Below are 13153 nucleotides of genomic sequence, written 5' to 3'. Positions count from 1 at the left end.
TCTAAGAATTACAAATTTAACCATGAGGTCAATAGATTTGGGGCCGGTTTACACAATAATTTAATTGAAATTAAGTTAATCTCGCAATTAATTTGATTGGCGGAAATATAATCACATGTCACTTTAACATGATGATAAATATTTAATCGAACTTAAAGATTTAACATAGCTTCTGTAAACCGAACCTCAGATTTTAAAAATTTTCATTTTTAGGAAAATCCCAAAGTTTCAACATTAGGTATATAAAAAATTATATTTTTTGTTGTGTTGGTCCTACTGCTATGACATTTGGGGAGGTTGCTACTCTTAGATCACTTAGTAACTGCACTAAATTTCAAAATTCTGGAGCTATTAATTCAGATTTTATAAATTTTTCTTTTAAGGCAAACTCACAATTATCAAAATTGTATAAAAAAAAGGTATTTTTGATTGTGTTGATGTTAAATCGATAAAATTTGGTAAAGTTGCTACTCTTAACTCATTAAATATCTGTACCAAATTTCAAAATTCTGAAGCAACAGACTCGGATTTAAGAAATTTTTATTTTTAGGGTGAATCCAAAAATTTTCAAATTGTATAAAAAAAATATTTTTTGTTGAGTTGGCGCCACTGCGATGAAAATTTGGAAAGTTTCTACTCTTAACTCATTTAGTAACTGTAGCAAATTTCAAAATTTTGGAGTAACAGCCTCAGATTTTAGAAATTTTTATTTTTAGAACACGAAATTCTCAAAATCGTATAAAAAAGTTGATTTTTTTGTGGTGACTCCACATCGATAAAATTTGGAGAATCTGCGACTATTAACTTAATTATTAATTGTACAAAATTTAAAAATTCTAGAGCAATAGACTTATATTTTAGAAATTTTTGTTTTTAGAGCAAGTCCAAGTCACAAAATCGCTTGAATTCTGTTATCAGGGAACTAAAATGTTGCAATTTTCTTTGAATTTCAGTGTTTAAGTTTAAAACTACAAAAATTACAGATTTAACAGTCAATTTTGGTCATTTTTAAGAAAAAAAAAATTTAAGACTTTATAATTTGCTGCAGTTACTAAACTTTTCAACTAGTTTAGTTAAATTTGGAGAACTTGCTACTCCTAACTCGATTATTAGCTGTACCAAATTTCAAAATTTTTGATCAACTGATTTTGAATTTAGAAATTTTATTTTTAAAGCGAGCCCAAAAGATTCAAAATTGCATAAAAAAATTGAATTTGTGTTTGTGTTGGCGCCACTGCAATGAAATTTTGGGAGATTACTACTCTTATATCACTTAGTAATTGTACCAAATTTCAAACTTCTGGAGGTATCAATTCAGATTTTATAAATTTTTCTTTCTAAGGCAAACTCACAATTTTCAAAATTCTATAAAAAAATTGTATTTTTGATTGTGTTGGTGCCAAATCGATAAAATTTGGTGAAGTTGCTACTCTTAACTCATTAAATATCTGTACCAAATTTTAAAATTCTGAAGTAACAAACTCAGATTTTAGAAATTTTTATTTTTAAGGCAAACCGAAAAATCTCAAAATCGTATAAAAAATTGTATTTTTAATTGTGTTGAAGCCACTGCGATGAAATTTGGGGAGGTTATTACTTATAACTCATTTAGTCACTGCACCAAATATTAAAATTTTAGAGAAATAGATTCAGATTTTAGAAATTTTTATTTGTAGAGCAAACTCTCAAATTTCTACAATCTTGCGCTGAGCTTTTTAACTTTTTCAAATTTTTTTAGTGACTTTGAGTTTGTTTGAATGATGTATCGCCCTGTAGTTAACTTATTTATAGAATTTCGCAGATTTTTCAGTGTTAAATTGTTTATTAAGAAAACAAATTTCGAGGAAATAAATTCAGAGGACAATTTGTTCAAACTGAAGGTTTAGGTCAAGGTGGTCGTCGGCTCTAAAGGACCAACGCAAGAGTTTCATCCCGTTTTCTTGGCAAACAGGCGGCAAATCTATGCACCCTCTTGTGACTGCACGCTCGTCTTTACGGTTTACTGCGTATCACCCTCTCGCTGCCTTACATTACACAGCATAATTCCGAGCCACACCACCGACGGATTCGATTTTGAACACCCTCGCCTTAGCTAACAATACTGATGCTGTGAAATTTTAAAAGGCCCTTTACTAATGAGCGAGGCAAAAATCGAAAGTTTCCCAAAAATCCCTTCGCCCTCCGCCCCCAATATAATTAAACCCCGCGTTATCATGAAGGTTTTACCGTTTCAGAAAATGTTTCAGGGGTAATGCTAGGGGAATGCTGTTTCAGTACCGTTTTAAAGTTGATTCCTCTCGCTTGACTGGTTGGGAGATGCTCCAATCAATGCGGTCCGCTCTTCGCCCCCGCCGCCGCCCCCATCTGTAGCGGAGATATGCGGCGGCTCGTCAAATAACTTTATCTGTCCATTAATAGCGTTGGAACCCAGCTGGCCGCCAAAGAGGAAACTTTTGCACGACTTAAAAATGCTTTTAGAATTAATGGCATCCGCGAAATCCTACATTTTTTTAAATTTATTGCCGGAATGCTTCGAATGTGAAAGTTACTGTGTTTTCTTGTGGGTTTCTTTTCACGAAAGACAAATTGTTGGTTTATATTATTCGGTTTTACGGCGGCGGCGGCGGCGGGGTTATAGATGGGGTTTCCAAATTTTTATGAATGACTGATGATGGAAAACCTCTGAATGGAAATGAATTATGCTATGTTTGTTTTATTTATGAGGGAACGATAAATTTCAATGTACTGAGATTATAAAAGCGCACTGCCAACCTCTGGATTGCCGTAAAAGCTCTCAACTGTTGAAAGTTCCAAGTATTTGCGAAAGAATCTGCAACTTTGGTAATTTTGAACGTTTGCAATTTGATCAATAGCAAAGACTCAGAAATATGGCAATTTACAAAATTATAGAGTGGAAGGAACAAATTTAATTTTAGAGATTTAGTTTTCGTGCAGCAATCAAAATTGAGATTTCGGAAATTTTTATTTTTAATACTAACCATAAATTTCCGACATTTGGTGTTGAATTTTGGAACGTAGTGGTTGGTTTAAAGCAAACAAGCAATAAAATCTGGAGGTGTTTTAACACTCTAGTTTAACAATAGTATATTAAAGAACGTGTTTTATAATGCCATTATAAAACAAGTCTTTTATACTATTTTTTAAATGTGCACCCCTTTTTTAATAAAAAATTCAAATTTTCCAATTCTAAGAGTTTTCGTGTTACACAATTGGTAATGGTTTTGTAACCACGACTTGCCACTCGATTTCAAATTCAATTGCAATTGTAAATTAATTTTTTTTTCTAAATGAGTTACATAAATTAACAAACTAAGGGCGATAAGTCTGCGAAATTGCATTTCATTTATCATCAGTTCCACTAATAACAGAATTCAAGCGATTTTGTGACTTGGATTTGCTCTAAAAACAAAAATTTCGAAAATATAAGTCTATTGCTCTAGAATTTTTAAATTTCGTACAAATAATAATTAAGTTAATAGTCGCAGATTCCCCAAATTTCATCGATGTGGTGCCACCACAACAAAAAATTAATTTTTTTTATACGATTTTGAGAATTTCGTGTTCTAAAAATAAAAATTTCTAAAATCTAAGGCTGTTACTCCAAAATTTTGAAATTTGCTACAGTTACTAAATAAGTTAAGAGTAGAAACTTTCCTAATTTTCATCGCAGTGGCGCCAACTCAACAAAAAATATTTTTTTTTATACAATTTGAAAATTTTTGGATTCGCCCTAAAAATAAAAATTTCTAAAATTTGAGTCTGTTGCTTCAGAATTTTGAAATTTGGTATAGATATTTAATGAGTTAAGAGTAGCAACTTCAAGAAATTTTATTGATTTGGCACCAACACAATCAAAAATACAATTTTTTTATACAATTTTGAAAATTGTGAGTTTGCCTTAAAAAAAAAATTTATAAAATCTGAATTGATAGTTCCAGAAGTTTGAAATTTGGTACAGTTAATAAGTGATATAAGATTAGCAACCTCCAGAAATTTCATAGCAGTAGGACCAACACAATGCTTTTTATACAATTTTGAAACTTTTTGGTTCGCTTTACAAATAAAAATTTCTAAAATCTGAGTCTATTGCTCCTGAATTTTAAAATTTAGTACAGTTACTAAATGAGTAAAGAGTAGTAATCTCCCAAAATTTCATTGCAGTGGCGCCAACACAAACACAAATTCAATTTTTTTATGCAATTTTGAATCTTTTGGGCTCGCTTTAAAAATAAAATTTCTAAATTCTAAATCAGTTGATCAAAAAATTTGAAATTTGGTACAGCTAATAAACGAATTAGGAGTAGCAACTTCCCCAAATTTCATCGCAGTGACACCAACACAACCAAAACTACAATTTTTTTTAAACCATTTTGAAACAAAACTAGTTGAAAAGTTTAGTAACTGCAGCAAATTACAAAGTCTTAAATTTTTTTTTCTTAAAAATGACCAAAATTGGCTGTTAAATCTGTAATTCTTGTAGTTTTAAACTTAAACACTGAAATTCAAAGAAAATTGCAACATTTTAGTTCCACTAATAACAGAATTCAAGCGATTTTGTGACTTGGATTTGCTCTAAAAACAAAAATTTCTAAAATATAAGTCTATTGCTCTAGAATTTTTAAATTTCGTATAATTAATAATTAAGTTAATAGTCGCAGATTCCCCAGTTTTCATCAATGTGGTGTCACTACAAAAAAAAAAACAATTTTTTTATACGATTTTGAGAATTTCGTGTTCTAAAAATAAAAATTTCTAAAATCTGAGACTGTTACTCCAAAATTTTGAAATTTGCTACAGTTACTAAATGAGTTAAGAGTAGAAACTTCCATTTTCATCGCAGTGGCTCCAACTCAACAAAAAATACATTTTTTTTATACAATTTAACAATTTTTGGATTTGCCCTAAAAATAAAAATTTCTAAAATTTGAGTCTGTTGCTTCAGAATTTTGAAATTTGGTACAGATATTTAATGAGTTAAGAGTAGCAACTTCATCAAATTTTAACGATTTGGCACCAACACAATCAAAAATACAATTTTTTATACAATTTTAAAAATTGTGAGTTTGCCTTAAAAAGAAAAATTTATAAAATCTGAATTGATAGCTTCAGAATTTCGAAGTTTGGTACAGTTACTAAGTGATATAAGATTAGCAACTTCCCCAAATTTCATAGCAGTAGGACCAACACAACGAAAAACACAATGCTTTTTATACAATTTTGAAGCTTTTTGGTTCGCTTTATAAATAAAATTTCTAAATTCTAAATCAGTTGATCAAAAATTTTGAAATTTGGTACAGTTAATAAACGAGTTAGGAGTAGCAAGTTCTCCAAATTTCATCGCAGTGACACCAACACAACCAAGACTACATTTTTTTTAAACCATTTTGAAACAAAACTAGTTGAAAAGTTTAGTAACTGCAGCAAATTACAAAGTCTTAAATTTTTTTTTATTAAAAATGATAAAAATTGGCTGTTAAATCTGTAATTCTTGTAGTTTTAAACTTAAACACTGAAATTCAAAGAAAATTGCAACATTTTAGTTCCACTAATAACAGAATTCAAGCGATTTGTGACTTGAATTTGCTCTAAAAACGAAAATTTCTAAAATATAACTCTATTGCTCTAGAATTTTTAAATTTCGTACAATTAATAATTAAGTTAATAGTCGCAGATTCCCCAATTTTCATCAATGTGGTGTCACTACAAAAAAAAACAATTTTTTTATACGATTTTGAGAATTTCGTGTTCTAAAAATAAAAATTTCTAAAATCTGAGACTGTTACTCCAAAATTTTGAAATTTGCTACAGTTACTAAATGAGTTAAGAGTAGAAACTTCCTTAATTTTCATCGCAGTGGCGCCAACTCAACAAAAAATACATTTTTTTATACAATTTAAAAATTTTTGGATTTGCCCTAAAAATAAAAATTTCTAAAATTTGAGTCTGTTGCTTCAGAATTTTGAAATTTGGTACAGATATTTAATGAGTTAAGAGTAGCAACTTCATCAAATTTTAACGATTTGGCACCAACACAATCAAAAATACAATTTTTTATACAATTTTAAAAATTGTGAGTTTGCCTTAAAAAGAAAAATTTATAAAATCTGAATTGATAGCTTCAGAATTTCGAAGTTTGGTACAGTTACTAAGTGATATAAGATTAGCAACCTCCCCAAATTTCATAGCAGTAGGACCAACACAACGAAAAACACAATGCTTTTTAAACAATTTTGAAACTTTTTGATTCGCTTTATAAATAAAATTTCTAAATTCTAAATCAGCTGATCAAAAATTTTGAAATTTGGTACAGCTAATAAACGAGTTAGGAGTAGCAAGTTCTCCAAATTTCATCGCAGTGACACCAACAGAACCAAGACTACATTTTTTTTAAACCATTTTGAAACAAAACTAGTTGAAAAGTTAAGTAACTGCAGCAAATTACAAAGTCTTGAAATTTTTTTCTTCAAAATGATCAAAATTGACTGTTAATCTGTAATTCTTGTAGTTTTAAACTTAAACTAAAAATTACTACGAATTTGAACAAAAAAGAAAAATTTAAGAAAATTCTACCAAGCATTTTTGGCCTCCAATTATTTATTTTTTTATCTATAAAGACGCAACTATTTTTTAATGGTTTCTTTGTGGCCTTTTATCAAAATTCGAAATTTTCATGTCGCAAACCCTCTGAACGCAAATAAATGACGATCTGCTTGTATTTCTGAGAGCGCGATAAATATAAATGCACTGAGAAATCCGCCAGATAATAAAAGCGCAGTGGATCGCCGTAAAGCCAATGATTTCCTTGCAACAGTTGAAAGTTTCAAATATTTGCCCAAGAATCTGCAAGTTTGGCAATTTTGAGCGTATGCAATCTGATCAAAAGCCCTTGCGCGTTTGAACAGAAAAATCCATAACGTTTTTGTTTTGAGGAATAGAGACATCGCAAGCAATGGGAGATGAGGGACGTTGCCATGGAAATTTGCATGCATCCAATAAACGGTACTCTGAAGATTTACTCATCCTTTCGAACGCGGGAGGTCAGAGGTCTTGTTAACAAAGAACAATAAAGTATGATTGCTCCTCGAACCAGAAAGCAAGAAAAAATAATTACTAAACTGTTGAAAGTTTGGTTTGATTAAATTTCCGTTGAAATTGGGGATGAAAAATGACGCATAATCAGAGCCTGCAATATTCTTTCATAGTTTCCCGGTTTAGAGAGCTCCTTTATTACGGCGGAGGGTGGCAAAGGGGCGCCTAATGTGCGGAAGAGTGAAGTTATATAAGAGGCTCGTCACGCAGGTTAAACCGATGATTACAAACTGATTAAACCTGATGCTGTTATCGTGAGCTTATGCTTCCGTTTAACCGGTACTGTTCGTCCTGATCGATATGGAGCTCTCGTCACACTTCCAACTTCCAATTTATGTAAACACTTCCAAGAGAAAATAAATCATCGCTGGAAACAGCCGACGCGACGCGAAAGCCATCGCTACCACCGATTGGTATCTTTTTCCATCATTAGCTCGACTTTTTAATTACAACATATCTCTTGTCACATCTTGGTGGTTGTCGAGTTCTCATGCATGTCTCCGTTTCCACGTCACCAACCATAACATCACCACTACTACAGTTGTCAGGGTGCATTACTTACGCTCGGGATGTTGTCGTTGGTACAGACACCCTCTTGCAACAGTCGATCTCGGATCTCCCAGGCGAAGATTGAAGGACACTCTCGTTTGTAGGAGGAGATTTTTGAGACGACTTCCGCTGTTGCTACTCGAGGTTTGGAGCCGCCGATGGCGCGGGGGCGGATTGAACCAGTCTCGTAGTACCTGGGGGAAGAGGCCAAAGAGCTTTAGACACATACATACCTGAAAGACAACTAATTCATTCTTAAATCACTAGGGAGGCTGATGATTCTGTGATGTTGGTAGCACTGGATTTTTACGTTACTACTTTACTCATTTATTTTATGAAACATTACAATCTGAAAAAAATTAAAACAGGTTCTGAGGAAGTTCTAAAATCTGGAGATTTTTAGTCGACCAGCTCGCTTTTTTAAATTAAAATAACTAGTAAAAAAGCTTTATTCTATTCTACTGTTTGCTCTAAATGTTACCTACTGAAAATAGGATACAGAATTTTAGCATGAATTGGTAGCCCTGTTCTTTTTAGTTTGAAATTTGACGGAACTACCAACTTATTTCAAATTACAGAAGTCTGAATTAACTGCTATTTCTAAAAGCGTAGAAACACTAAGAAAAATCAGTGATACAAGGATAATAAATAAAACCCCATGAAAATGTTGCACAATAAATCCTAAGTTCCACTTCTTAACAGTTTCTTAAAACTGATTCTATTTTGTGTATGATTTATGTAATTAGCTTAGAAATTTGTTCAATAAACAATTTTTGAGGTCCAGGTAAAGAATGGAAAGTTATAATCGAGTTGATTGTTTCGTTGCGTTTTTTGTAACAAAAAAAAACTTTGATAAAGATAATGTCAGCTATTGACTAAATTATTTTGTGGGTTTTATTCCGATTTCTTCATTTGGTAGAAAAAACGAGTGGATCGTTAAATAAAAATTCTTAAAATTGGTCTCTTTTGCTCTAGAAGTTTGTAATTTGAGATCAGAAGGGCTTTTCACTTTAGGAATGATTTTGCACTTCTTCAAAAATTGTTAAAAAAAGGTTAAATTTCATAATTTTGGTAGTTGCAAAGATTTAATAATAAAATATAAAATAATAAAATTTATAACTTTTGTAATTTTCAAAATACATATAAGAGCAAGTTTTGGTAAACTTATAATTTTTTGCTACCTAAGTGATTGTGCCAAATTTCAATTTTCTAGACCAAAATTGTCAAATTTTAGAAATTTTTATTCAGAAATGTAACTAAAAATTTTCATTTTTTTTTTATTAAAGCTTGCAATTCTTGTAATTTTAATGGTATAAGAATAAAACTTGGCAAAATTACACTTATGACTAATAAATTAATTGTGTTAAATTACAAACTTTAAATCAGATCAAATTACACAAATTTTTGAAATTTTTATCTTCGTAATGCACAAACAAATTCAAAATTTTATGTTCACACGTGTAATTCTATCATTTTTATCGCTACAGCAACGAAATTGATTGAGATTACTACTCTTGAACTACTAGTTAAACTGTGGCAAATTACAAAATTTTAGACCAATATACAAAAGTTTAAGAAATTTTTGTTTTTGTAATGAATTCCCAAACATTTAAAAACGTTATATTCACACGTGTAATTTTATCAGTTTTCACGTTACAGCTACGAAAATTGAAGAAATTACTACTTTTCTCTTGCTTATTCATTACACCAAATTTTAAAATTTTAGATTAAAAGACACAAATTTTAGAAATTTTTATCATCTTAATGAACCAAATATTTGAAAATTTTATATTTACACGTGTAATTCTTCAAAATTTAACGTTGCCGCAATGAAATTTGTATAGATTACTATCTTGGTCTTGCTTATTGATGACACCAAATTACAAAATTTTAGATTAAAGTACGCCGATTTTAGAAATTTTTTTCTTTGTAATAAACCAAAAATTTCAAAAATTTTATATTTGCGCGTGTAATTCTATCAGTTTTAACGTTACAGCAACAAAAATTAGAGAAATTACTACTTTCGTCTTGCTTATTGATTACACCAAATTACAAAAATTTAGATTAAAATACACAAAGTTTAGAAAATTTTATCTTTGTAATGAACACAAAATTTTAAAATTTTAATATTTGAACGTGTAATTCTTGCAGATTTAACGTTATAGCAACAAAATTTGTAGAAATTATTACTTTCGTCTCGCTTATTAATTACACCAAATTACAAAATTTTAGATCAAAATACACAAGTTTAAAAAAAATTATTTTTGTAGTAATCCAAAAATTTCAAAATATTATATTCACACGGTAATTCTTGGAGTTTTAATGTTACAGCAACTAAATTTGTAGAGATTACTACTTTCGTCTTGTTTTTTGCTTACACCAAAAGACAAAATTTTAAATTAAAATTCACAACTTTTAGAAAATTTTATTTTCGTAATAATCCAAAAATTCTAAATTTTATATTCACGCGTGTAATTCTTGGAGTTTTAATGTTACAGCAACTATATTTGTAGAGATTACTACTTTCGTCTTGTTTTTTGCTTACACCAAGTTACAAAATTTTAAATTAAAATTCACAAATTTTAGAAATTTTTATTTTCGTAATGAACAAAAAACCTGAAAATTTTATATTGACATGTGTAATTTTATTAGTTTTAACGCTACAGCAATAAAAATTGAAAAAATTACTACTTTTGTCTTGCTTATTAATTACACCAAACTACAAAATTTTACATCAAAATACACAAGTTTAAGAAAAAATTATTTTAGTAATAAACAAAAAATTTGAAAATTTTGTATTTACATGTGTAATTTTATTAGTTTTAACGCTACAGCAATAAAAATTGGAGAAACTCCTACTTTCGTCTTGCTTATTGATTACACCAAATTACAAAATTTTAGATTAAAAGACACAAATTTTAGAAATTTTTATTTTCGTAATAATCCAAAAATTTCAAAATTTTATATTCACACGAGTAATTCCACCAGTTTTAACGTGACAGCAACGAAATTTGTAGAGGTTACTACTCTTGCCTTACTAATTAACTGTAGCAAATTACAAAATTTTAGACCAAAAAACACAAATTTTTGGAATTATTATATTTAGAATAAACCAAATAAAATTTTAAAATTTTATATTTACACGTGTCATTTTTACAGTTTGAACGTGACAGCAAACAAATTTGGAGAGATTACTACTTTCGTTCAGTTTATTAACTGTGTCAAATTTCAAAATTTTAGATCAATATTTTTTATAATTTTCTAAAAACGAAAAAAAAAAATAATTGTTACAATCTTGCAGTTTTAATCTTATTATTTTTTTAAGGTGATTATAAATTGTCAAATTGCAAAATTATTAAGTGGAAGAAACCGTAAAATATCTCGTTGATCAAACCAAACATTTCTAAAAAAAAATCGAAAATCTGGAATTCAATTTTAAGTTTTCTGATGCGAATTAAAAATTTTCGATATTTTGCGTTAAATTTCGTAAATTTGGTAGTTTTTACATAAAAGCAACAACATTTGGAAGTATTCCTTTCCAAAATTCGAAAAATGGAAAATTTTGAACTACAATTAGTTTTTCTGTTTCGTTGCACACATCAGCGCAACAAATTAATGTTGAAGTTAGAAACTTGTTTTCCAGCTTACATTTTATTTACTAACCTTGATGAATTTTTTAGGTGGTCAATCAAGAAAAAAAAAATAGGGACATTACCAAATTCCCAGAAAAGCGACGTAACTGAAACCTAATCGTTCTGTTTACGCTCAAGTTCAAGTACGTCACTTTTCCAAGTAGTTTTGGTGGTTACCTGCCAAGTATCTTGGAGACACACCCATTGGAGACCTGCAGTATCCTGGAGATGTCACAGGGCCGGGCTCCGGAATGAGCAAGTTCGACGATCTTCTGCCTGGTGGAATCCGGCAAGGGTCGCCCGCTGACGAACACCCCCCCTAGCTGGTTCACACCGCTATGACCTGCCCACAGTCGTGCCAATGTTAGAGTCCAATCAGACACTATTCATTTTTACTACACATAAAACTGCACCTTACTGTGCACATCATACGGTGTGAGAAACGAGCTAAAGAATGATCTCGTCAACTGACTACCTTGCACAGGACGAGGACACATTCAGTGGAGCCAACATCACAACGACACACAAAAACATATCGACAGGGTGGACACAAAAACAAAGCATGCATATCGATATGTTTTCTCATCGTCGGCGCTCCTTGGACGGGTCCTCGTCGTTTCAACCCTTCAAGATTGCAACATCTTGATTACCTGGAAAAAATTCAAAGAGTGAGTATTGTTGGTGGGTCGTTTTCGAAAGTTTCCCGAGGGATTTTGCGCAATTTATTCGGGGATACGTGCGAGGACTAGTGAGTTGTTCATCTGTCGGCGGAGAAGGAAAGGAACTGACAAGTGTGAGGAAATTCCCGAAGAAATCACGGGAATTCTTCGAGAAACGTCAATCACCCGATTCGGGAAAACGACTCTTATTCTGATGTGAATTTTAATCAAATTCTGGATGCAACGCTCAAGTGTCTGGCTAAACTCCCCTCATTCAACCCTCTGTCGATACTAATAAATACAAATGCAAGAGCAAACAGTATAATAGCCTACACAGAGCCCAAGCTGACAAACATCGGTAAATGTGGGATGAATGGACTAATCCCGGACCATGTCCAGGCAGGCGTTCATTCCACCAACTAAATTTTTTCTCCGGGAGTTTCCACAATGGGAAAACCACCGCTTTTGAATTTTCTCTCCTTCGACAAAGCGTTTCTTTGAGACAACACCACAATCGGATGATTTAGTGCAAATTTCTAATTAATGAATATCGATCGGCACGTTTGGAGTTGGTGGAATTGCACCCCACGGCCCAAACCGTAACTAACCCAAGCTTACCACAGCTCAACAAAAGTATAAAAGGTCTAATCACAATTTGTTATGGCTTTCATGAAGCCGACACGGACTTATTTGACACTTCAATTTCGCAAACTGATTCGAAGAGTTTGACGAGCGAGCGGTGCGTTTTGGGCCTTTGTGTGGCGATGAAAGTTTCTTGTTGGTGTAATTTGGGGAGGTTGTTTGCTAACTGTACTACACTAATTAATAAGACCAATAAAATTAAAAAAAATCGAAAATTTTAATTTAATTTTAAGATTGGAAATGTTTTTTTTTTGTTTGCTTATAATTTTGGTTAATTTGACCACATGGCAAGGAAATTTAGAGAATTTACTTTTAATGAGTCGTTTAATAACTGTGCTAAATTATTTAGTTATAGAGCAAAATTGGCAATTTTTAGAAAACTTAATGACCGAATGATTCAAAACGCTTCTTTGTTTAAGTTGGATAGTTGCAATTTTTGTAGTTTTTACCAAACGACTATAAAATTTGGAGAATTTACTTTTTATGACTGGTTTAATAATTGTGCCAAATTACTTAATTATAGAGCAAAAATTGCAGTTTTTGGAAGTTTTTAATTTTTGG

The 13153-nt window shown here is 31.0% G+C and overlaps 1 protein-coding gene across 2 annotated transcripts in view; it reads right to left on the bottom strand.

The window, feature by feature from the left end:
• Nucleotides 1-13153, bottom strand: part of LOC148166315 (paired box protein Pax-6-like) — a 70367-nt gene that overhangs the window by 39938 nt on the left and 17276 nt on the right. The window contains exons 3-4 of one of the 2 annotated variants that reach the window (XM_088048687.1): nt 11469-11634; nt 7673-7874 (exon numbers count right to left, since the gene is read on the bottom strand). In XM_088048687.1, the coding sequence (XP_087904813.1) occupies nt 7673-7874; nt 11469-11634 (368 nt within the window). The remainder of the gene's footprint in view (nt 1-7672; nt 7875-11468; nt 11635-13153) is intronic. The other variant, XM_088048688.1, reaches the window with a different exon arrangement.

This window comes from Gnatocerus cornutus, unplaced genomic scaffold, assembly GCF_029298725.1.
Source record: "Gnatocerus cornutus isolate USDA-ARS CGAHR unplaced genomic scaffold, icGnaCorn1.1 ctg00000023.1, whole genome shotgun sequence".
In the NCBI taxonomy this organism is placed as follows: domain Eukaryota; kingdom Metazoa; phylum Arthropoda; class Insecta; order Coleoptera; family Tenebrionidae; genus Gnatocerus; species Gnatocerus cornutus.
The sequence above is the reverse complement of the archived record's forward strand: the minus strand, read 5'-3'. Positions and strand labels throughout refer to the sequence as shown.